Source organism: Uloborus diversus, unplaced genomic scaffold (assembly GCF_026930045.1).
Source record: "Uloborus diversus isolate 005 unplaced genomic scaffold, Udiv.v.3.1 scaffold_251, whole genome shotgun sequence".
Classification (NCBI taxonomy): Eukaryota; Metazoa; Arthropoda; class Arachnida; order Araneae; family Uloboridae; genus Uloborus; species Uloborus diversus.
Window position 1 is genome coordinate 143,342 of NW_026558408.1, and position 27,592 is coordinate 170,933.

Sequence of the window (27,592 nt, forward strand, 5' to 3'; positions counted from 1 at the left end):
CAGCCCGTATCTATAACGTGCGTGCTCTGATAATACGTACCATGCATTTTAGACCAAGATATCGTTGGTGATGGTTTTCCAGTACCTTTGCAATTAAGCACTACAGAGTCACCACTTAAGGCATTGATATCTGTTGGCGCTTCCGTCCAAGTAGGAGGAACTGGAAGAGACAATCCAAAACTGTTGAATAATTGTGTCACATTTTACAATAAGAATGCAGAGTGCATTCAATGTAACTAATGATAAGTTGAAATTTTTACATTATGTTTTAGTTTAAAAAAAAATTGGGTAGTGCAACCAGTGGGTAAACAATTCATTATTTCTTTTTAAAAATAATGCTTGAATTTTCTTTTCTTAGATTCATAAGCAACAGTAAGGTAAACACCAATAGTGGCCATTGCTTCAGTAGTGGCCACTTCAAGTTTTATATTTGAAAAAATGGATTCCAAAGTGCATCAAACGTGCAGGAGGTATTACCTCGTGCACATTTGAATCCATTGTCAAGCCTGGAACACTATTTTTTTAAAATATAAACCTTGAAGTGGTTTACTTAAGCATTGGCCACTACTGGTGTGTTTACCTTAACTTCTTTCTATAAGGGAGACCGAGTTTACTTGATATCCATTTCGCATTTTGATTTTTCGAATTTTCCTTATTATTGCTACGCAAGAAAATAAAATTCTATGTTACTATTTTCCTATTAAATAATTATTTCGACATCTTTGTTGGCATAAATGTTTTCACATTAAAAAAAAAAAAAAAAACTTTTAATTTTGGAAGTGTATCAACCATACCCAACGTGGATTAAACAACTAAAATGAAGTTTGCAAGAGTGGTTTTTAAAGAAAAGTCTCGCAAAATGTTTGAAGTATTAATCAAAATTAAATGTAAATCTAATTAGTGGATTGTTTGCTCAAAGTATTTTAGGAATACTTTTCTAACTTATTTTTTCCCTCTTCGTCTCCCATTTCTTTCATTTGTTATCAATCAATTTATTACCATCTGCAATATTTATATCTTTGCGTTATTTAATTAAATAATCGACAGTGCTATCTATTTTTTGGCAATGGTAACTACAAAGGAAGTTAGATAAAATAGTCGTTACCCGATTGAGTGGGGCAGACAGCAATTCGCTCATTTTAATCCTCTATGTTTTTAACTTTTAAAGATTATGAAGTTTCAATTTCTATCAGATTGTAATAACAAACTATTCATTTTAAGCATTTAGACATTATGAAAAGTGAAACTAATGTTTTGATAGAACTTTCACTTGAGCTCAACTTCCGTTTCACATTTTATTTTTAGCTCACAAACAAGGGCTGGTGTTCATTAATTTACTTATTATACAAAAACAAAGTTGGAGAACTTATTTTACAAAATCAAAATTGGATACATACCCAATACTTCTAACACAGCTGTGTAGCTACCAGAAAGGCCTCGTGTACTTACAACACACGTGTAGTTCCCAGTGTCACTTTCCGTTAAAGGATCAATTACTAATGCTGACAAGTCGGAAAAAGAACGGATATCTAGATTTTGACCTTTCGTTATTTCTTTCCCGTTGCGAAGCCACTTGAACTGCATTTTCTCTGCAGCGCTTGGTGAGCACATTACACTTACGCGCTTCCCAACAATTGACTCCGAAGGAAAAGAGAAAGGTTGGATGCCAAGGGAATTTCCTTCTGGAAAATAATTGAAAATAATGAGATATGTTGAAAAATAAATCGCCTAGAGTAAAAGCAAAAAAATGGCATACCAGAAGAAATCAGTTAAAAAGCATAATCATTGCTTTAATACTTAATTTTTGCGTGGATAAGTGTATAAATGCTGAGAAAATGTCCAGGGATTGAAAACTGTGAGATGAATAACTTCTCGTATACAAAAACGCATTTTTTGAAAAACAGGCGTATTTATTTGCTCAAACAACAATAATTTTCATACTTATGTTGCTAACTTTAAGCATCATTCTGCAGCAATTAGTTTTTTTTTTTTAAGCATTATTTTTTTTAAGTATTATTTTTTTAAGTATTATTTTCAAGGATTGACCCCAAAATTAAAAACTTTTTGCTTTTTATTTTATAAATGATTTTTTTTCTTTTTGTGTGACAAAATATGGCTTTTAGCTTTATTTGGCCTTTACTTGTTCAAAAAAAAAAAAAAAAACTTGTTTTCACAAAATGTTTTAAAAAATAGGAGAGAAAGCACTTATTTTTTGAGATTTGTATGTATTTTTTGCGATTATTTATTATTATTATTTTTTTTTTTTTTGAAAAGATAAATTTTGTTATGTTTTAATGTTTCATTGCACTTTGTATTACTATAATCTCCAGTAATCAGTAGTTACTATGATACTTTTGCATAAACACTCTCAGAAATGCTACATTTATTTTCGAGGATTCTTCCATCGTTAGACAATTTTTGCTATTTATGATGAGTCTTTCCCTCGTTTAATCAGAAACTCAAATCTCACGAAATTTATGTCAATTTGACAAAAAGTTGGAGAAATTTTCACCAAGCCATTTCTTCAAATACGACAAAAATTTTGTGAGATTTGAGAATACATTTTTGAGAGTGAAGCAAAATTGACTAGTGTTTATTTATTAAAAATCCGATAAGTATTACTTACATTTCATTAAATTACCTGACATATTAAAAATTAATTATCACTAATGAGCATAGTAGAAATGCTTTAAAATTGTGAAAACAAAATTGCTTGCAGCTTAGCTAATATAAATTAACACTTTCTTTCAAAATTAAAAATATGTTTCGAAAAATTAAGCCGATAACTTATTTCTAAGAAAAATATTGCTCATGTATAGTTAATATTTTAAATACATATGATAAGAAGCAATGAAAAATAATTTATATACACATAAAATTGCATGATGCTATCGTTGATATTATGGTGATTGTATTTTTTTATAGCTTCCATATCTCTTAATTTACGAATCGAATGAATTGATATTGTTAAAGCAAACAAATTAATGTAAAACATGTCTTCAGATTAAATTCAGAACTTCCGGATATTACAGTATAACATTGCATTTTACAGTAGGTAATTTTACATAAAGAAAATATATAACACTGTTAGGGTGTCTTTGTAACAATGATAAATAATTTATATCATTACTAATTCAATAATACATTATCATCATTTGTAAATTTCCTTGAAAATAATATCTCAAATGAAAAGCAATCTTACCTGCACAGCAAAATTTCTTCGCAAGGAACACCATGAAGATTACTGAGAATACTTGGATAATTTTTCTCTGCAAAGGAAAAATTTCTCTGCCATGGACTCTTGCCATTGTGTTGTATCCCAATAAAGAAGATATCATTAAATGCAGCTTTAACAACTTTTCAATAATTTTGCCGCTGAACACCTTGTTCTAAAGCTTACTTGGGCATCTGAATGGCAATGGCGTGTATGCAGCTTAGAGAGAAAGCGTACTGTACTGGATGGCTTACCAGCGCCATCATGATTCGACTTTTAAAACTAAAAGTGCTAAACGCAAAAATCAAATATTTAACTTCGCATTATCATCTGTTATTTTCAAGTATCTTTGGTAGCTGCAATATAAATTGAAAATTATGCAAATATCAAGGACTTGTAATGTGATACAAATACACACTACTTGAACAAGAATGACTTTATGCGTTCACAGTGTGAGTGTGTGGCACATAGAACAAATAGTTATCGAAAAAAAATCAGTGCTTCTACTCTTAAAATGAGGAAATTTTGGAAACAGAACTTAATTAGAAAGTAGGCTTAAATTTAATAATTGAAGGATTTTTAAACGAAGTTTAACCCATTACAATGACAATTAATTAAACCGCCAGCGCTGTAATACACAATAAAGTATTGAACATTATATTACTTAATAATGCATATAGGTATAATTAGCACCATCAAACTTATTTGACAACAGAAAATGCAAAGTCAGTTATTATTATTTTTTCGTTTTTTTAAAATAAATACTAAAAATTGTATTTTACAAATGCAATTGCTTACAAAGTTTTCGCAATCAAATAGTGTAGTTTTGAAACTAAAAAAAAAAAAAATGAATAAACAAATGTATTAGTTTTTTTTCTCATTTCCAAGACTTCATGCTTCTGAACGTTAGTTTTCATAAATTTGAAACATCTTTTTAGATGTTTATTCTTATACAAAATATCATATGACAAAACTCCTGAATCAGAACACTAATATATAAAGTAATATTTAAACAAAAAGTAAAATATGCTGTAAGAAATGTGTACAACTATGATACTAAATGAAATATGCAATCTTTAAAATTACAAATGTGTTCACATTTTAAAAAATCTATATCATTAGTGATTATTATAAAATTAGAAAATCGCCAGTCAAGTTATGACGGAAGAAAATTGACTCTACACTTGAACGAAGCCATTGCCTTTTTGGTGATATTTTGACAGTTGAAATTTTAACCCTAACTTCAGTGGATTAACCCTAAACTCCAGCAGAAAGCGTTCATTGTTGACCACTTTTTCGTTTCTTCATTCCCCTGAAATGACAATCTTACCAGAAAAACATTTAAATCACTAGAACTAGCTCAGTATTGTCACAATAAAACCTTTTCCTGCATTTTAAGCATTACCAAAACAGATTATTAAATGATCATGCCGTGGCGCGAGTCTCATTGTTGATGACGTCAGGAGAGCATTACTCGATCATTGGCTATTAGATATGTGAGAATAGCGTTTTTTTTTCACCACCACAGTACACCAGGACATTATTACGTAAAAACCGCAACCGAAAACAATGTTTGCAAAGACAGAGGTAGAAATTTAAAAAAATAAGGTAGAAAAAGAATGTAATCACAGCTTATTTTTTCTTGAAATACACATAAATGATTTCATTTAATTTCTCTAAACTTCGCTTCATTGAAAAGCTTGTAATCACATTTACGAAAAAAGAGTCAGTAAGAGCCGAAAATGTTTTTCGTCTGCAAGAAAATAAAAAATATTGGTGAAGATTTAAGGAAAACCTTTCATATTTTAGCTAAAACACTTTGAATTCCGATTCTAATTAACTTAGAAACTTAGAAAATTTGTTTTGTGTAGAAAAATAATCTCATTCGAATGCTATAAAAAATTCAACCGCGTTTTTGATCAGTGCATCTGTTAATGACAGTAAAATATAGACCGCGAACAGGACTAAACGAGTTTTTACGGAAACTATGAGATTTCGTGTATGTGGTTTCGCCCGTAACTCCCTGCCGTGCTGGAGAGATTTATACAAATATACCTACGTGTGGTTATTTAATGTGACACGTTATTTGTTACATGCTGATGACAAAACGAATAGATCTGACTTCATGGAAACGGCAAAGTCAAATGAAAAAGTAGTTTTGATAGCTGAAATAGTAGAACGTATGAAGACGATTTAGACAACCACAAGACACATTTTAGTTCGTAACACATTTAGTTCTTAGCACAAGATCACATATTACAGTCGGTTTGTAATAAATATTTTTCATCACAAAGACACACTATTATTTTTCAGCCCGATAGTATAATTTAACACGATACCAACCTTATCCGAATTATTAAAAGCTGACACATCCATTTTGAGTAGGTACATGATTGTTTAACTTAAAATAAGTTGTATTATGAATACATAAAATAATTTTGATGAGTATCAGTGCTTGTAATAAATGACTACTTTGTATGTTGTTAATTATATCTTTAAGCGTAAGTTATAATGATAAAGAATTTCGCATGTAATACATAGCTTGTAGTGCTGCATAGGAAAAACATATTTTTTCAAAGCAAGTCACAAACCATGAAAAAACGAGCTGATGTGTGCATCACATGACTTCCTTTTACTCCAATTTAAGGTCATTTCCCCATTATTGGCAATTTTATTGTGATTCAGTTGTTTACTCTCTAAATATCACTAACAGTGGACAAATAAAATCCAAATTATAAAAAAAAAAATTGCCAAATTTGTCGCCAAGTTGGCGACAAAACTTGGCGACCAAAAGACTGGCGATATATCACCAAGTGTCCGACAAATTATAACACAACTTGAGTTTACATCGAAATTAACAATGATTTTCCCCCAAAAAGGGGCAAAAGACCCTCTTAAGAACATCCGAATGCAACCAAAGGAGAAGGTGCACAACTAGACCCCACTAGGAGTCTACGTACTGAATTTCAACTTTCTAGGACATACCGTTTTTGAGTTATGCGAGATACATACACACATACGCACATACATACGTACATACGGACGTCACGAGAGAATTCGTTGTAATTAACTCGGGGGTTGTCAAAATGGATATTTCGGGTGTCTGTACGTTCCTAGGCATATATCCCCGTGTGATCGGGTTGAGAAAAAAAACTCAACATTCATTCGGGGGTGAGCAAAATGGAAATTAAGCCCGATATTTGAGGGAATTTTTTTTCGCGAATACAATACTTCGTTTTTTGTAACACAAAAGTTCGTTTTTAGAAAACTTTTTTTATCAATAGCAGAACGTGCAGCATTGTATAATAATAGTATTTAGGAGTAACCCAATATAAATATGATTAATGAATAGCAGTAAGAAATTACGAAACTATAATGATGTTTTAAAATGTGGTGCTTTTAGAGTAAGAATAGAATTAGAGCGCGCGCTAAGACTATATTTTGGCTTCAAGCAGTTTTGATCACTACTGTTTGGCGAACACATTGCCAAACAGTAGTGGTAGAAACTGCCATCCAAAAGTTCAAATAAACATGCACTTCAACTTCACCATGATATGGAAAGAAAGATGCCTATTGTAGACCCACTCCCATTTTTTCTAATCTGTCCATCATTTTTTATCATGTTTAGCCAATTTCCGTGTTGCGAGTAAAAGAAACGAACTTTATGGTGTATATATAACCTTTATGGTGGTACTAATGAAATAAACTTTAATATGTATATTTTAGCTACAGATACAGATCCATTGAAATTATTTATACGCAGAATTATTTCATACCTATTACACGAACAACAATTGTTTTAACGAGTGCTGGACCTATTCCGTTGGTAATATTACACTTATAGGTTCCTTCATCTTCTTTTTCAATGGCTCTCAAATGCAAACTTCCGTTTAAATGCGGGGCGTGATTCAATACTGCAGTGAACTCTGTAATGTCTCCTGTAATAAAAGAGAAAAAGTAAGCTATCATTCCTTTTTGCGTGTAATTTAAACTTATTTGGATTTTTATTTAAAATGCAAAAATCTAGAAGAGAGAAAATTATTAAACTTTGTGACATATGTTCACAGTTCAAAAACGCCTGCAGTGCCTTTTACACATTTAAAATTTAAAATATAGGGTCAGTTGTTGTAAAATGAAACATGGGGTAAATAGAAACAAACTCTATTACCACGCTTGGAGAAGTTCCCGAAACTAAACTGACTGAATAAAATATAAAAGACATTTTAAGAGTTCAGAGTGCTTCCAAACAATTATTGCTTGAAAATGACACTGAAAAAGTTTATTTTTAAAGTTTAATAATTTTACATTTTCCTCTCCATTAGGTCTGCAAATGCGGGGTAACTAGTTCAACTTTTTTTTGTCATATGGAATATTATAACAAATTATTAATTAATGAATTTCACCTTCTCTGTATTTTTTGATGCGCAATTAAAGTTTTTCCATCCATCCCATTCATTCTGCTCTGAGGTAAATGGGCACAAATACGTTTGTCATTATATCTAAGTCAGTCATTTATAATTTTTTTTAAAGATAAAATTTCGATGCAAATTATATTTTTTATGTATTTTATGCAAATTTGAACAAAATAAAAAGAAACTAACTTATTTAGTAAATAAACTAAGTTCGAATTTACCATACTTTAAAATCATACTTCATTAATAGACTAAAGAGAAGATTTCTTTTCATGCATCTGATTTAATCTACATTTGTCAAGATTCTTTCTTTACATTACGCAGTTTCCCCCTAGGGTGGTTCAAAAAAACTTTTTTTCAGCTAGAGTCCAGGTTACGCCCTATTTTTATTTATTTATTTATTTATTTTTAGACTTACTAATATTATGCTGTAAAATTTCCAACTTCTTACTCAAATTTTAAGAGGGTACTACTCAATGACCCCTTCATTTAACATTAGCCGCAGCATAGAAAATGCCACAAATTATGAAATATTTAATTTCCCCAGCTGTTTTTTTCGTAAATAAATATTTTAATGCAATGTATATGCATATAACTAGAGTATATTATAATATGTAGCATAATTTTTTCAGTTAAATGTACTTTTATAACCCCCTCCTCATATGAATGAAGTTTGGGGTTAGGGGGTTGAGCACCCTCTTTCAGTTGAAATAGGAAGCTAAAATTATTTTCAGTATATTACTATCCACAAGCCTAAAAATATAAAGGGGTGTCCCGTTATCTAGGACAAAACTTTTTTTTTTCGTGTATTTTAGAGCCACCCTATTCCCCTCCCTCCTCCTCCCAGCTGTGAGGCAAAACTTTTGGTTAACTAATAAAGTGGGAAAATTACCTTGTATAACCGACCAAGAAGCTGTCGGGTTAGGTTTTCCGTTTCCTTTGCAGTTTAACATAACTGAATCACCACTCAAAGCATCAATGTCATTTGGAGCTTCGATCCAGGAAGGCGGAACTGAAGGTTTAGAGGAAAAAAAATAATCAGTGACAGACCATGATAAAATATTTGTAATTCGCTTATTTAATAAATTACGACTAAGATAAAGTCTGACTATTTTAGTTAAGAAAAAAATACATTGAAAAAACATGATTCATTGTTTAGCTCTCAAATGTAACTTTCTTTTACTTTTACTAAGCACTTGAGTGTCGTTTGACAATAAACATTTTCAAATATTGCACTTTTTTCCTTCTTTTTTTTTTAAATAATGGAGCTGTGTATTGGTTTTTCACCATTTTTACAAAAAAAAAAAAAAAAAAACCTCAGTGATTTGCTCCCCAATAGGCTCTTTATTCCTTCATGTGGCACCACCATCAGCGGATAGTCATTATCACTGCATTTCGGCTCCCAGTTTCCCCACTAGATGGAGGCACCTGGGCTCTGTTCGATATCAAACTTCATTGGAAATTTAATTTTGCCAAGAGTATTCAAGGTTAAACAAATACTGAGGGGATCTTTTTAGATGGTACGTACTTATGAAGCATGGACGTTGACCATCTTCTGCATCTCAAAAACAGACCACTGACTGGAGACTTGGACGTCAGAAGACAAGACCTAACCACTACGCCTATATGCCGGTACAGAGCGCAAATGCATAAGATATGATATTTCAATGACTATTTTCGTTTATTCTACTTAAAAATCAACTGTAATTCCATTGCATAACAAGTTAATATTTATAAGAAAAAATACTTATATCATACTGTCAATGAAGTCATTTTGATGCATAGTGAAAATTAAGGTATTTAACACTGCATTAATCTTTTTGCAACACTTTAAAGAATAATAAAATGTGAAGCTTTTTAAGCCTCTGTTAGGAGTCCTTTTTTTTTTTTCAAAAAAATATTGGTGGCTTTTTTTTTTTCTTTTTTTTCCCTTTTCTTCTTTTTTTTTTCTTTTTTTTTTAATAAGAGAGTGATCAAAATTAGGGAAAAAAAAGAATAGTTATTTTCTTATGATTATTTTTCAAAATCTGAAATTTGAGCAAAAAATAAACTAACTTAACAGTATAGCCAAATAGTCTACACTCATTTCAATGCAATGCATTTAAAAATCCTTTCTAATATACGATATTACTTACTTATATTCTTAAATAAAAGTTTTATAATGGGCTGAAAGTGAAAAAAAAGAGACAATTTTATTGAAACCTACAGATATTTCTCCTAAAAACTCTCAATGTTTCACGGTTAAATATCTGTGAAACATTTTAATACTGACATAGAGCTTTATTATAGTTCAAAACATAGATAGCAATATGAAAAACATTATTTGAAAAAATCAGGTTAATAGTTATAAAACTTTTCAAATTATGAAATATGTCGTACATGAAGATTGAAAAAACTAAGTATTACTGTTTTAGGATATTTTTGAGTTAAATATTCTTCATGTTTTCATGTTAGAAGATTATGCATTCTTTGACGATACTTTTTAATATGTTTACTTTTTTAAGCTTTTTTTTTCCTGGTCTTTGGGGTTTTTGGGGTTTTTAAATTCAACTTCCGGACTCTTACGATGTCACTTTGGTTGCACTTATTTATCTACAACTTCATTAAAAATTATCACAGAAACAAAATTGAGACAAATTTTCGAGTCTTAAAAACTTATTTTGTTGAAAAAAAGAAAAAAAAAGTTTTTTTTTTTCAAAAATAGTCATTTTAGGGCAGACCCTTTAATAATGGAATACTGAACTCAAAATATTCATCTTCCTGAAATCCGTGCAAAGTCAGGACTTTGCACTTTAGTCTTTTGTATGCAAAAGACTTTTTTTATTATATTATTATTGGATTATTTGGCAGAATTAAATTGTTTTCTCTCGAATAGTACAAATTTACTTTGACTTGTAGCAAAAGACAAATATGTAACAGATTAAAATTATCGAGAATGAAAACTACACAACAATTATCAATAAAAACCTGAACGTATCTGCAATAATTTAGCACATATTTGACTATGCAAATCGTTGGCAAAGTTGTCATCCTGATAAAACACGAATGTACCAAATTATTTACATCAAATTAATCATCTAATCTTATACCTTTAAACGAGCAATTCTTGTGACTAAATATATATTTTCTTTTGTATCTCGGAAACGGCTCTAACGATTTGGATAAAATTTTTGATTTAATTGTAGTTTTGTATTCTAAGTTCATCTACGTCAGTGATTTTTCTGTTAAAAAAAGAAAAATAAACGCTATTTTTTACAAAAAAACATTTTTTAAATATTATATCTAATTAAGTTAAGCCTTAAAAAAAACTGTGAATTGGCACATAAGGCAGATGATTTGCACACAACCATAACAATAAAAATTCGTCTCTTCTCGCTTTAAAACTTTAAACTTGCTTAGAGCTGCCAGGTTTGGCTGATATTAGCCGCTTTGAATAATTTCAATCAGAATTGGCTAAAAACAAATTCAAAATCATTATGTAAGTCGATGTAAGACTTTTTTTAAAGCGAAACTATTGCACAACCGTCCTATTTTATTTATGTATTTATTTTCTTTTTTACATTTCAAATAGTTTTATATGTTTTTCAAATTAGGTATCCAAATTTTATTCGGAAAAAACATATGTCTTGGGACTTATATTTTACTAAGACTATTGTTATAAATTGTTAGACTGGTTTGTGGATCATCAGTTTTATATTATTTTATTTATTTTTTTTATTATTTTTATCTATTCAAATAGCCTAGAAAAATCCTACGGGGTGGAAAAAAGTATTAAACTTGAAATATGTAGGAAGGGAGAAAAAAATCTTAAAATTATTTTTTTTAACTATAATTAAAATTTACTTTGAAGAGCCCTTGGCTAACCATTATGGTACTTCCGTTAGAGGAAGCACATCCTCGTACATCCACGCAACCATCTTCTGCGCCAAAATAAAGTCATGTCCCCAATTGGGGAACTATCGACTTAGCACACCAAAAGATAAAGGGCAGGGCCCGAGGTGCCTCAAACAACGAACGATTTCCGTGGCATCAGTTTTTATGGATAGCATGTTGCATGTAGCATTTTCTGGCGTAAAGTGACTAACTGCACTAAAAGTACTTATTCCGAATGAAAATCTCGATTGGGATAAAATCGTGAATCGTAACATAGCATGGAAGGAAGTATTAGGTTAAAAATCGATTTCGCCGTTGTAAAATTCGCTCCAAAGTTCAAACTCTTTTAACTAATGACAGGAAAATTGTACAGTGGAAACAAAAATGCAACAGATAGTTTAAAGGAAAATGTTGATTTAATTGCAATTAGAATCTTTTTAGTTCAGTAGTAGACTTCTTATAGCTGAAATAGTTATAATGCTGATGAAGTGTTTACATGTATATCTCTCGATTCTCGGAAGCATTTCCAACGACTGGCGACAACCTTAATACTATTTCGTTAACGTGATGCTTTTCAAGTATATTTGAAAAAGTATCAAAACTTAGAAAAATACGAGTTGATAAAAAAATAACTTTTTTAAAGCCGAGCGAGGCTCGGTCGTCCAGGTACAATAGTTTAAAACTTAATTCTAACATATTTTTTTGAAATCTTGCAAATTTTTAGGCAAGTGCATTTTAAATCAAAATTGTAAGTTTCAGTTCCAAGAAACAAATTCTTCATAATTTTCGAAGGAATAGCAACTTTATAAATATAAGCACGAGTTAAGTTCGTTAGAATTCGCTTTTCGTATTATATGTGACTTAAAGCGGCGGAAAGTTTAGATGGGGGCTTTTGAACATTAGTTACTTTTCAGAAAAAATTACACTTAAAACCTTTTATGCAGATGATACGACTTAATGATAGCTCACTGTTCATAACATTTTTACCCCTCAATTTTTTCTAAGTTAAAGTTCTGAGAAAGGATGAAAGCGACAAAAGAGAGATTTTGAGTAAAACGAGGGTTAATTTAAAGTCATATAAAAGCTTTAATGCAAGAATGTTTCGAAATCGCACTGGCTAGCAGCAACTTCCAGGGGTATTACTAACATCAAAATAAATTAGTGCTTAAGTTTTCATTTATATTAGTTATCTTCAATTTGTCCTTTTTCTCACACTCTCCTTTGCTTTCCCGTGTTTCAATTATGATTTGCAGTAAACTCTGTAATTTACTCTTCTTTACGAAGAGAGTGTTGTTGCAAAGAAAACTGTTACTAACTGATAATATATGCAGTCGGACCTCATTATTACGGACTAATAGTAGATCCTTGTCGGCTAATGACTGGGCTAATACAGCTACGGAAAATTTAGATAGGTACTCCTTTAGAAATCTGGTTACTTTTTCAAAAAACAAAATACGTTTAAAACCTTTTGTGGATATAATACGGCTAATAATACAGAAACCGGCCAAAATTGTTGATGCTTAGGAGCTAGAATAAAAATTAGGCACGAGACAAATTATATCTCAGTACTTACAGATAAATCAATGTAACATGGCTTTTGAATGATTCTAGCCTAAATATATTTTTAAAAAGTAAAAAAGTAACATCAAAGAAATCCTGAAATTCTGTCCAAGGCGGGCCTGCGTGAAGGAGTGCCCACAGCACGCACAGCCTTGAAATATTGTACAAAATGACTTCGAGCCGTTGAGGATTGCATCAAGGTTTTTTTTCCTTCAATTTCGAATTATTATTATTATTATTATTATTATTGAAATTAATCCCTAAAATTTCACGTAAATTGTCAATTGAAGGTATCAAAATTTTACCACGTTCCTTAACGTCCTATGTCATTCGAAAGAGCTTTTTTTCTGCATCAGATTGAGCTTGTTGTAGTTTCCACGATTAATTAGAACAGCAAATAAAAGGGTTTCTAATTTAGCGAAAATCATAGGCTCAACTCAGTTCAGGCCGGGAGAAAAGAGCAATACTAATAGAGGTCACGAATTTCATAGCGACTTTTCAAACGTACAAAATGGTCATTTTGCCACGTGCATGAGGCCGTAAAGCTGTGAAAATTGATATAAGGTAGTTTGGATCCTAAGAGAGTTGTGCTCTTTAAAGCGGTTTTTAAAATAATTTTGTCATACTCATTTTTATTTGTTGGAGTGGGACTTTGATATTTTTCTGAATTTAATGAGCTTTTCACTGAAACTCTATTTTCTACGATCATCTCGAGCCGAATAAGATTGCGAAGCATTGTCAGATCCTGTTGATATATATATATATATATATATATGTATATATATGGATATATATATATATATATAGAGAGAGAGAGATACTCATAACTTTAACAAAAGACTAAAAAACAGAACAATTTTTGGCACTTTTAAAAATAATCAGCATATTTTAAAATTTGCGGCGAGATGGCTGTTTTTTTTCCTACTTCAAAAAATGCCATTTTATGTCCAGTTTCAAAATGTGAAAAATAATTTTTAAAATAAATATTTATAATTCACTATTTTAGTCATTACATTGCAAGCAATGTGTTAAAACGAAAAAAGTAGATGAATAGTTTGATAAAAATTGCTTCATCGTAATGACTTCAATTCTGAATTTATAATTGAAAAAAAAAATATGTCGATTCATCACTTATGGATTGCAAACAAAATGTATATTGGGCCGAAATCTTACCTAAAACGTCAAGCATAGTTGTGTAGCTTCCTGTGAATCCCATTGAGTTGACAATACACGTATAATTTCCGCTGTCATCTTCTGTCAAAGGGTCTATGACAAGTGTCGATAGATCGGGGTAAGATCTGATGTCCAAGTTCATTCTTTTAGATAATTCCTTGCCATTTCTGAACCACTTGAAATCTATTTTTTCTCCCGAGGTTGGTGTGCAACTGACACTTACTCTTGTTCCAATGACCGATTTGGAAGGAAATGAAAAGGGTTGTATGCGTAGACTGTGCCCTTAAATAAAATGTTATTCAAATGAAGTTTGAGTTACAAAAAAAATTACTGCCTAATTTAGAAAGAAAATTAGTTTGTCATTTTCCATGTTCAAAATTAAAAATTTAAGCAAGAATATGAAGTAAAGATAAAGAGAAATTTTTAAAAAAATCTATTTATTTTTTTCGATGCTTGAACGGCGTAGCTTGAAAATACAGTATAACACGCATGAAGATTTTAATCACAAATTTTTAAAAATTAAAATCAATAAGTATAAACCATCTAAGTTGGAATTGTTGATCGAAAAAAGTTATGTACAAGTTTATGTACATATTTAAACTTAATTAGTATGCCTTATTTTAACTTTTATTAATTTTGCAGTGGCGTGTATTTTATATCTATAATAAAAAGTTGACTAATTTTACAAGACACTAAATTTACAGAATCTGGTATATCTGTACCTTTTTTCTTTTTGCAGATTTTTCTTTAAACATTTCGGAAAACAATAGATTTTATAAATAAATACTTATAAACAAATAAAATATGTTCGTGATTTAAATTATTGTTTCTAATTGTTTTTTTCTGAATTAAATGAAATTTTATTGACACGCACTAAGACCATGAAAAAATATGTAAATAAAGAAAAAACCTTTTTAAATATTGCAAACAAATAAACTTCTCAAACACAAATAAAAAATTACCATTATCCATACTCCCCTTAATTCTGTTGTTCTTACTACATTTTGTGTTCATTTATTAATTTTTATCAATATAATAATTCGTTCAAAATTTTTACATTGTTTCATATATTTTAAGCAACGTATTAGACAGAGTTATAAGAACCTTATCCGCTATTATCTTTGCTTGTAATGTTACTTTATTAATTTTATTTTATTTTATTCATTTATTTATTTATTTTGCTTTATCTCGCATAATATTATTAATGTTTCTGTCGTTCCATTCACTCTCATTTTAAATTGTATTTGAAGTCATTTCTTTTTCTGAATCTATACAAAATGTACACAAGGAATTCAACAGACATATGGATAAAATAAATAATATTTGTAATAATATTTGATTGCTTGGAATACGAAAGCTAAAATTTAGTGAGACAAATCGAAAACACTTACCAAAAGATGCATGTTGATAGCAGCTAGTAATGATGAGCCAGTACTCAAAGAATAATAATTTCATTCTGTTGAAGGCCTTGTAGTTCGCCGTGAGAATTTTCCACTACAGAAGTCAACAGAAAGTATTAAAACACGATTTCAACGTCTTTATTTTATACCAACGTCCTTACATCACACGAGTACAGTTTCAAATGGTATATAGCTAGTGACAGATACTGTTGTTTCTACCGTAATGGCGTTCATGATGAAAATGCATACTAGCGCCATCGTTCTTCAATTTCGTAAACTAAAAAATCTCATTTTTTCTAAGTCTACAATAAGTACAACAAACATTTATAAAAACCATAAAAGTAGTTATGAAGAGTATAAACACATGGAAAAACAATTTCGCAATGCATTTTACGGATAATAATACGCATATTACAATTCGCTATGCTGGTTATAATGAAAATAAAATTAGCAGGTAAAAATTTCTTTAGTATAAATAATGTCGTTAATTTTTTTTTTTTCAATTTTATGACTGAAATTTTGATTTGTTTACATTGAAGTTATTTTCAAGTTTGCGTTTATTTACAAAATATATGTAATATTATGTTATATGCACGTCCGTCGCTTTTTTCTCTCAACGCGCGCTAACTTTTTATTCTGTACGCATGATACGCAATCTCAAATAAAGTATCACTGTAAAAATTGTTAGATTTCAAAGAAATGAATTGTGTGTGTTCAAGTTAAGCTGTTTTTAAATGAAGCAAGAGAAATTGTTATAGATATAGTATTATCATTAACAAAAACTGATATTTACAGCAAAAAGCAGTATGTAAGAAGTCATAAAGCAGTAAACGTTGGTGCTTACAAATGAATAGATGTAATACATGTTTGGAAGTAAAATCAGCAGAAAAGTTTTGCACTCAGAAGGCGTTAAGTTGCAGTTTGTATCACAACTAGAAAATCGGATAACATTTTCAATTTTCATTTATCCTAGATATCATCAAATATATTTATCTTTCATGGGAATCATAACGTAAACTAGAGTTAATATTTTTTGATAATCGAAGAAACTCTTTTTTACAACTCATGAGCGTCCTGAAGCATCATTCTCTTTTGCGTTCAGTAAATTTGGGACACTACCCACTGTAAAAAGTTTCATTCAAAGCATTGACTGGAAGCTTTACCAGTAGTGATGTTAACCAGTTATGAAGTTCACCAGTAATTAAGTTGTTATTTTACTACCAAATGAAATATTTACGCTAGGGAAAGAAAACTTGTTCATATTAAAGAATGTACTTACCAAATAAATATCGCTATGTAAAGTATCCAAAATTTGAAAGCCAAATTTGAAAAAATGTTCAAAAAATCAAAATGTATATAGCAAGATAATGAATAAAAGACATATGTATAACATCTGTAGAAGTAGAGCTAAGAATGAGACAAATAACTGAACATTATTTATGGAACCTTTTTTCGCACATGATTAGACTGAAATAAAAAACAAAGAATGAACACATTAAGTGGTAAACTAAATGCATAAAATTAAAACAAAAACAAAGTGGAATGTACGGGGTAAAAACTTTTTTACTATAACTCCATAAATTTTTCACATCATTTCACGTGAAGAAATATCTAAAGATTTGCACATTAAATTGTATATTCCTCGTAAATCCATAAAAAGTTGAAATAAATATTTCACAAAATATTCTACGATATTAAGAAGTGTCCCTAAATTGTTATGTAAAATGATACGAGGCAAATGGACTTAACGAACATCATCCGAATTTAGATTTTGTTCTTCGTGTTTCAAAGTAAAAAGAATAAAAGTTAACAAATATCAAAGATAAAGTTAGTACAATAAATGTAGCATAATTCAATAAATTTTACGCATGAGCATTTTTTGAACACGCTCATCAAATACGCGAATTCTCAATTGAAAAAATATTTGTTTGGTTCATTTTTTTTTCGTTGGCAATATAAAAATAATATATTTTAATGTACGGATGAATCACAAAACACAATAATGATAGCTAAAAACTTGTATGTGACTGCCTATGCATGGAAGAAATATATTTAGCTCAAAAAAAAAAGCATATTGTTGAAAATTTATGGAGTTTAAATTATTAGTTTTTTTTTTTTTTATTTTTTTTAATTTGATCAGAAACCAAAGTGAGAGCAATTCACGTATTGAAGCATCTGTGACTATAATGATGACTAAACTACAAGCAAAAATTAGAAACTAGTAATAAAAAATTAGTTAACGCAGCGTAAAAATTTCGTGAATATTCTTTTACTCTGCGTACCAATACAGAGTAAAATTACAATTTGCAAACATTTGTCTGATTTTTCAGGCTTTCAGTGCATAAGAAATAAAGTAGAAAATACTGAAAATAAGTTATACTGGAATAAATAAATATTGTATTAATAAGTTGAAAGCTAGCTGATGATAATATTATGTTTCGTTTGCATTTTGCCAAAACTCAACCAGAAGTTAGAATTGACTATAGAACTATAGAAATTAGTGTATCTATCGGTTTGTTGTAATTTACCACAGATTCATCAACTTATTAGAATAAGGAGTTAAAGTTTGAAATCATTCTTATGATTCTTTTTTAATGTGCCACACGGTGCCTTTCGGTTTTATTCTTGAGTAAAATGATTTTATGAAATCGAGAGTATTGTTATGTATCTTACAAAGGTCATTATAACATTTTATTTCAAATGTTCAATGATGACTTTTTTCTGTATCAATCATAAGTTTTTCAACTGTATGAGACTACTTTCCGTGTTGACAATAATTGGTGAGTATTTGCCTGCATTGATGTTCACAAGAATTGCTGCCTCTAATACTTTACCTGGAAAGAGTAATCCCCAAGCGAGTAAAACGTAACCCATTGAACAGCATTGTGCTGAACCAACACATAGCTTTAAAAGTTTTGAAGATGTATTTCTGAAGTACACATTTTCGCGGGCTAATGAAGAACGTTTTTCGTTTTGCGGCTTTCACGTTAATTATATCTTCTTAATTACATTTTCTCGTTCCCGAACCAAATGGTGAGTAGGAAAATGTATAGATAACTATTCAAATCTAATGCTGTCGATACAGGGTTCATACTCTATTTGAATGAAAAAATTCCATGACTTTTCCAAGAATTTTTCATGACTTCAATGAAAATTTTCATGACCTCTTTATACGAAGAGAATAGCACTATTTAATCTCAAACTTGATAATATATGGAAATGAGCAATAGCAAAACGTCTATATGAATGCCACAGCCTCATTGAAGCACTTAATCGTAACGGAAAATATAAGTGCACACTTAAAAAACTAAACTATTCTTATTTGTCTTCATCATATAAATTTAAGTAAAGTAAAAATGCAGTTAAGCGAATATGATGATGCTTAAATGTCTGATTTTTTTTAAAAACAGGCAGAATGATATTGAATGGGACAAAGGTTGAATGAGTCATCACTTACTTTCAATAAATTTGCTTCAAAAGTTACCTTTTAGTGTCAATAGTGCCTTTAATCATCCACGTAACTTGACAGTATTTTGGTTCTTTGAAGTAAAGTCACATAGTTTAGTTCTTTATGTTTCTAAACCAGCTCTTTCATGAAAAAACCATTCAGTAATGAATTAATCTTCTGATTCAAAAGTATACTTGTTTTGTTTACAAATTTGCATATATTTAAATGCATATAAATTAATAGATTCAGAAATTCCAGAACATGTTTGATTCTTGGCATTGAACGTAGCAGTGGGTCGCATGGATTAGTTTTGCGTGTTGTATGTTGGGCACTATTGCTTTAGAGCATTAGAATTCCTCGTTTTCTGTATTCTATCGCCTGACTTAAGGTCTTTATTTTCTAAAACATTCAACAAATTAAGATAAACTCTGATAAATTTAATAATAAAGTCCTTACGAGTGATGGAATCGAAATCGCATGCAATTGAATTGCTTTTTTTTTTTTTGAGTGGGCGTGGCAAAACTAAGAACGTGAAATTTTGCTACTACAGAATATGAAACATAAGAAGTGTTGAAAATAACAGAAAGTTCAAACTAAGTGATGTCCAGGCAGTAAAATCACATCGCAAAAAATGTCAAGCAGCTGCGACAGAAGTGGATGCAATGAGATTTCAAAATTCAGATTTGATTTTTGGATCTTTCAATTTTCCACTTTTAATAGCTTTTATGTGCTATACTGTTAAATCACTCATTTCTAATGCTCCTTTAGCTACTGTTCCTTTCTCTTTGTCCAGGAAATTTTTCCATGACTTGAAATAAATTTCCATGACTTTCAATTAAAATTTCAATTTTCCATGACTTTTCCAGGTCTGAAGTTCTGTTATTTTTTTCCATGACTTTCCAGGATTTCCATGACCCGTACGAACCCTGTCGATAATACACTTAAAATTATGCATAACAAACACATTTTAAACGCAGAAAATATGACAACCCACGAAGAAATTAAGAAAAATAAAGATGAAAGTATTTCTGAACAACATCATTTAATTTGAGACTCCAAATAATGTATTCTGAGGTACGAACTTTTATCTCAAATTTGACATTGATAATTTTTAAAAAGTACTATCTATTTTTTAATTATTACATGATATTTATTAATGAAAAATTGCGAAGTAATTGTTCCAGTAAAATACTTACTGGAGCTGTAAATGAGCTGTAAATGTGCAGTTTCATATGTAGTTATGTGGTATCCCAATTGAAAGCCGAATTTACTTATTTATAAAACTAATGTATCAGACCTATTCATCATGAGTGAACCGTTAATAAAAAGAATTGATGTAGGCATACATAAAGACATACCTATGACACGCACAGCAATAGTTTTCAGAAGAGGCGAACCAATACCATTTGATACATTGCATTTGTAAGTGCCTTCGTCTTCTTTCTCAATTGCAGTCAAGGTGAGGCTGCCGTTTGATTGAATTTTAGGATTATTCAGAGAAGATATAGGAATAAAATCCAGACCGTCAACTAAACGAGGAAGAAGAAACGTCTATTAATATTGACGACGCAAAATAATTAACACTAAATGAAAACAAAAACAATTTAATTGTCCGTAGTTTGTTCATGCGAGATTTATCATAATGCAATTTATTTTATGCGGTGAAAAATATTTTGAACAGAAAGTTATCTTTGTTGTCCTATAAATTACCGTATTTTTCATTCTGCATTGCTATTTTTTGCATAAACATTAATAAATCAATTTTCTTTAACTCATGTATGCCCAATATAAATATAATCACAAGCAAAATAATTAAGAAAGAAATAAGAAACCAGAAAAATGTTCAAAACCATAAAATAATAGGAGCTTAACTCATGTTTTGAATGAACATGCCATTTATCTTTCTTAAAGCAGCCATTAATTCTTAATAGAATTGTAACAAATGTACCAAAACATTACACCTGTAAGTAATTTCTTTTGGGTTTTGTTTATTTTTGTATTTTTATTTATTTATTCATGAATTTTTATTTATTTGTTTAGTTATTTACTTATTTATATACAGTTTGCTCTCTATTTAACAACTTTCAAGGGACCACAAAAAATCGTCCTTAAGTAGAATGCGTCCTTAAAAAGAATGCTTTCATAACTACATTGTAAAAACGATTCAGAAACGTTCCTGGAAAATAATGGGCAGCTGATGTGCCCAATTTCTGCCAGTAACATATCTTGAAAACACCAGGAACGTTTTCCGCTAATATTCAGTAACCTTCCTGAAATTATCTCAGAAACCTCTTTAAAAATTCAGAAACCTTCCCGTTTGAAGCCAGTCGTGTCTCTGGAACTGTAGAGTAACCTTTGAAAGGTATAATATAATTGCTTGGCCCTTTCCTGATTTATTAAGAAAGTTCCATAAGCAATATTGCAAACATGGTCACACCAAAATTTCAAGCAGGTATTGAGAATTTTACTCGCTTGCAACTCTTGCAAAGCAGCGTAGGCCATACTTATTCGCTCCCTTTGGGAGCTTAATCAGCATGGACGGGCCGTATGTAACCTGAAGCCGATTCTCTTTATAAATACGCAAAGTTAATTTTTAAACTGGGAGCTAAAAATATTTTTTACATCAGTGAGAAGTGTGCATTCGTGCAATTTTTAGCAATTCGGGAAACTTTTTGACGATGATACTTGATTTTTTCCAGGAAGTGGATAAAAACCATTGAAATCCCGACACGTTACACGAAAATACCCAGTAAAGTTTCGGAATTTTTTTACAGTGTACGGTGGAGCATCCAGGACCGTGAGAAGTCGTCTTTAAATACAGAAAGTCGTTAAACAGAGCGTCGTTAAACAGAGATTCAACTGTATTTATTTATTCATTTAATTGTATGTATTTAATGCTTATCAAGATCCAGTAATGGTTACAATAAACGATAAAAATTCTTCTGCTCAGATCGCATTTGCAGACAACTGCCTTCTGGGAGAGCTTGTAGTGTTGATTAAGCCGCATTCTATACTTAATAGGAGAAGACTAGGAAAACTCGTTGCAGTTCCGTGAAAACTAGACAATATGTCACTACATCTGCCCCACCTCCTCTTTTCTCAAAGTAGAGAGTTGCGATTCTTTACTAAATTCACATCCCCTGATAATGAAGTAAAAAAAAAAAAAAATCAAAAATTACTATCTTTTTTTTGGAGCGACTGGATATTGCTTTCTTAAAAACAACCTTCTGAATGTATAACAAAACTACATCATTTTCTACATACACATATATTTCTTAGTCACATTTCACAGCACAAAAAGTTCAAAAAGTGTATTACTCATTTTTCAAAAAGGTAAAAGCTATATTCGTAAACAAAGTCTCAAGAGTCTCACCTCTCCATTACTGAGAAAGAAAAATGAGATACAAATATATTTGCTGCATAGTTTTACTTTCAACTTACTTCAGAAGCAAATCAAACTGAATTCTTCCACCTGAATACTTTGGAACATTAATTGTCGTGATCAAAAAACAACCCAGCAAAAAACAAAATTGCAATGCAAAAATGTATACACGTTTTTCGGAGTTGCAAGGAATCCTTTTTTTAATATAAAAAGATATCAGCTAATATGCCTTTAATAAATTGTAAGCCCTTTGAATGTTCTCTTTTTTTTAACGAAATCCCTTCAAAATATGCACATTTTAATGGGAAATCAAAATCCTAATTTGCATTCTTTGCGACAAATTCAAAGCTATTTAGTTTGTTTGTAGTTTCAGTTATATTTTTAAGCGACGTACAACACACTGTCTACAAGTAATTTTCAGAATTGATATAGGCGATAAGTGGCTTTCAAAGGAACAAGATATCAATTTAAATGCTTTGAAAAAGGCTTTGCCGGTATCTAAATAATAAAATAGTCGGATAAGGCTTTAAATATCCTCTTATATATAATAGCCAATTCACTGATCGAGTAAAGCTTCTGACATCGTCAACAATGAAACTCGCGCCACGGCATGATGATTTGATAAAATGTTTGACATGTAGGGAAAGGCTTTATTGTGACAAGGCTGAACTGGATCCGGTAACTTAACTGTTTTACTGGTAAGACTGTGTTATTTCATAGGAATGAAGAAACGAAAAAGTGGTTAAAATTGAACTCTATCAACTGGAGGTTAGGGATAATCCACTGGCGTTAGGGTTAAAATTTCAATTATCAAATATCATCAAACAGGAAATTGATTCGTTCAAATATAGAAGCAATTTTCACCCGACATACCTTGACGGGCGATTTTCTAGTTGTACGTATGAAGCTCATGAACCTGGAAATAACAGAGGAAGCAAATATTCCTACCTTTTTTTCTTACGTTGACCGCAGAAATCGTGGGAGAGTCAGTTAAGGGTTTATTAGTCTTCCAATAAAAAGGAAACTTTGAGCATTTTATTGGTTTCAGTTCAGTAGAAGAATTTTGTGAGACCAAAAGAACGCTAGGAAACTGTTTCTGTTACCGATGTGCTTTGCCATTAATTTTGGAATCGATAATTTCAGAACTATTTTTTCTCCTCAAAAAAATTATTTTCTTTCTCGACAACATTTAATTCCTTTTACTTTGTATGATGAAGTGAACATTTAATTTATTACAGGGTTTCCTTTAACTTGTAACCGATTTCATTTTAAATGACAAAATAAACTTCTTTTCTAATGTGCTAAATACATCTATTCACTCCCCAGTTTTTAACGGTATGCACTAAATCTTTGTTAAACTATTCTAAGCCATACACTACACCATATCATTCCTCCCTGACTTCTTATAAAAATAGTTTCTGTATTTCAGAGCAGACTGACATAAGTCCAAAAATTGCAATTTTCCGTTTATTAGTGCATTGTATGTGGAAGCCTATTCCGCATCGAGCGACGGAAACGTAATTCTTAAGAAAAAATCTTTTTAAAACATTTTACCAGGGTTAAAAAAAGGGCGCGTCCCTTCTTTTGCATGCGCAAAAAAAAAAATATCTGCTGTAAAATTACAATAATGTGACTTATGTCCATCTGGCTTTGAGGTACAGATTTGTTCTTTTTAAAATGTTCAATGGAATTATGTAATCCCTCGACTTACAGTCGCTAATGGTCCAGTTCAGGCTAGAAAGTCATGTTCAGTAAGTTACCGCCCTATTGCCAGGGCTAAGGCAAAAATACACGAAAGAAAAATACATGAAAAATACATGAAATTGGTCATTGCTGATTCTGTATTAGCTACCAGTTTGTTTGGCACTCTACGCTTCCTTAAGAGGTTTTCCACCTACAGCTCAGACAATTCTATGCCGGGCTGATGGGTGCTAATAAGCACGAAACTGCAGTCCTCGGCTGGAATTGACTGAGCTGGCGGTGTATTTCATGTAGAAAGTGATGTGCTGAAAATGGACGTAGACGTGGAAGAAGTTTGCTGTAAGGTGGACAAATTTATTCATGTTTTTTCGTAGTCCTGCTAGGTTGTGTTGTTATAAGTCTAAATTATAAATGTTTTGCATTGAAATAGTTGATGTTATTCTCCATAACATCTTCAAAAAACTTTTTTGTCGAAATCAAATGGAAAGGCTGTCCATATATGGAAGGATTAAAATTTGAATTCTATACATTTGAATGGAGAGTCAATTAAAAAGACCATTTGAAAATAACAAACACTATTATGGTAACATTTAAAAAATATACATAAAGTTCGTTTCTTACTTTGTGCTTTGTACCACACAACTGTTGGCAATGGTTTGCCAATGCCTTTACAATTTAATGTGATGGAATCACCATTTAAAGCATCAACGTCTTCTGGTGTACTCATCCATGTAGGTGGAACTGAAAAGTAAAGTTAATTTTATTGATCTAATAAATTTACGTCTTTGTGTATTATTAGTGGGGGGGGGGGGATATTTTTCTTCATGTTGTCAATAAATATCGAATTTGAAAATATATGGTTCAAGATCAAGAACTTGTACGAAAAGAATGTTCTCAATCATAATTTAAAAAAAAAAAAAAATACGTGAAAAAAAAAAGGCATGAGTACTAAAATATTTTTTGATAGTACGCCAAGTGAAATAATTTGCTTATAAAAGCACCCTTACAATATATCTATAATTTTATGTGGATTGTAATTCTGCAAAAAAATATGTACAAAAATGAAATAAAAATGAATTTTTGGTTAAAAATTAAACACATTATTAAGATCTTTCATTTCTTTCAAAGATTACTCGAAACAATAAGAGAAAGCCAATATAGATTTTTGAAACAAAAACATCAATGTATTAAGCGTTCAGATGATCAAAAATTTTATATATGAGTTGGTACTTTTCTGTTTCATATTATTTTGCTATTTTGAAAATCCAGTTACTTCCAGAATAACATTTCTTGAAAAAAGGCGAACTGTAACGACAATGGCATTTTCACATACCGCAAGAAAGTTTGAAATTTATTTTAAAAAACCTTTTAACGCATGGTATTTTTCGGTTTTAAAAAAAACATCAAGTGTTGCGAGAACAAATTCTGCTTATTAGCATTTAAAAAATGCTCTAAATAAATTCTTTGTCTCAAAGAAATAAAAAAAATCCGAGGACAAGAAAGAAGAAATTATTTTATAGCAACCAAAAGAATAAAAAGGTCAAGAGGGAATTTTGACTCACCTAAGACTTCCAGAATTGTTGTAAAACTTGCAGTTTGTCCTCTTGCATTAACAGTGCAAGTATAATTTCCAGTATCTTCCTCTGCTAAGGGATCAATCACAAGAGTTGATAGATCAGAAAAAGATCTGATGTCAATATTCATTCTTTTTAATAATTCGTTATTGTTTTTATACCATTTGAATTCCATTTTTTCTCCACTTATTGGCGTGCACGTGACACTAACCCTCCTTCCAACAATGGATTTTGATGGGAAGGAAAAGGGTTGTATCTGAAGGCTATCTCCTGAAACAAATTAGCAAAATTTCAACAAAAACGTCGAAAAATTATTATTAGTCATCAGTGGAAAAAAAATGGACAATAGAGAAAAAAAACAGGTTTTGAAAAATATTATTGCATTTTTGAGACAAGCGTTTTTTTTTTTTTTTTGTTAAAAATCAAATTTTTTCATTTAATCTTTTAAAATTGAATTCAAATTTATATTTATGTTTCAAAGGTAAATTTATTTACTTTAAATCATTATCTTTGATGCTGTACAAGAAGGCTGGGTTATTCATGTATTGTTGGATTGGATTTTTTGACGTACTGTACTAAATTGTGCAAGATGTGTAGAATTTTTTTGTTAAAATTTAGCATAATAATTTTGTTTATTACTTTGAAAAAATTAAAATATCGAATGCATTTTTGAAACGCACTTCGATGGTAAATCACAAAGACCAAAGTAATTTTAGAATTTCAAATCGAATTTTGAGCTTTATTTCTTGCAATATAATAGCTAGAAGAACAAGATTTTCAATAAAATAGCATTTTCGAGTTTATTTTTCTAATTTTTTCCAGAAAGAGAAATCTAACAGTGAAGTAGTATCTGTTTATCCATAAAATCATTTTAAAATTAAAAAAACTGAAGTTAATTTGAGATAGTTAGTTCATTCAACATTTGCAAACAACAAATAACTGAGAATAAGAACAATAGTGGAGATTATTGCTATAGTTTACAACAATCTATTTCATAAAAAATATTAAAGAAATTTTTATAAATTTCAAAAAAAAAAGTATCTTAGGAAAAGCATTTTTGTATATTGCTTTTGCTATTTATTTTTTAAAAGAAAATGAACAAGATCAACTGAAGTATTTCATATAAAAATAGTTGTAGTAATCCAAAAAGTACATGTTTATGAAAATAGTTTGTGTAATAATATTTTGAAGGAGAATATTTTTAAAAAATGTGTAACACCGAATGATTGCTGTATTCAATAAATTATTTTTTGCACACAACATGTTTTCAGCACTTTTTAACACCATATGTAAAGCTAGATATAAGAAATTCAAAACAAACGAAGAGCAAATTGCAAAGTGATTCCATTATTTCGGTTCTGATTAACTTCTATGTTCTAAGCTTCTATTTTACTAATACATATTGAAATTGAAGCAAAAATGGTGTGAATAAATAGATCATAGAAGAGAAAAATATTGCACAAAACACGTCTAGAAATTCTATTAGAAATACTGAACGAATAAATAACTTGAAGTTAATGAATTGTTTTTAAAAATTCTCTGAAGTAGAAACGAAATATATTAATTTGGATAAAGTTAAAAACTTATTAAATGCATAAAAAAAATATATGAGTTTTACTAACCTTTCGCCGAGTCTTGAACCAAGAGTACCAGAGACGCCATAAGGGTTGAAAGGACAGCATGATTTCTAAAAATGATCTTCATCTTGAGATTATTTTGTACATCGAAAACTTAGAGAAAAAGAAGCTTTGCAAATATACCAAGGGCTTGTTCAAAATCGGAATGAGGGAACATGTATAAATGTAACTCTAACTCTTGGCTAGAAATTTCGCACTTCAGAAGCGCTTTAAAAACC

At 30.3% G+C, this 27,592-nt stretch overlaps 1 protein-coding gene across 1 annotated transcript in view; it reads right to left on the reverse strand.

The window, feature by feature from the left end:
- The window catches only part of LOC129233205 (hemicentin-1-like), a gene marked incomplete at its 5' end in the record, with an annotated part of 70,652 nt that overhangs the window by 19,281 nt on the left and 23,779 nt on the right, over positions 1-27,592 (reverse strand). The window contains 9 exons of the mRNA XM_054867267.1: positions 41-160; positions 1,398-1,682; positions 6,991-7,152; positions 8,519-8,638; positions 14,233-14,514; positions 20,439-20,609; positions 24,785-24,904; positions 25,726-26,007; positions 27,360-27,424. Of these exons, the coding sequence (XP_054723242.1) occupies positions 41-160; positions 1,398-1,682; positions 6,991-7,152; positions 8,519-8,638; positions 14,233-14,514; positions 20,439-20,609; positions 24,785-24,904; positions 25,726-26,007; positions 27,360-27,424 (1,607 nt within the window). The remainder of the gene's footprint in view (positions 1-40; positions 161-1,397; positions 1,683-6,990; positions 7,153-8,518; positions 8,639-14,232; positions 14,515-20,438; positions 20,610-24,784; positions 24,905-25,725; positions 26,008-27,359; positions 27,425-27,592) is intronic.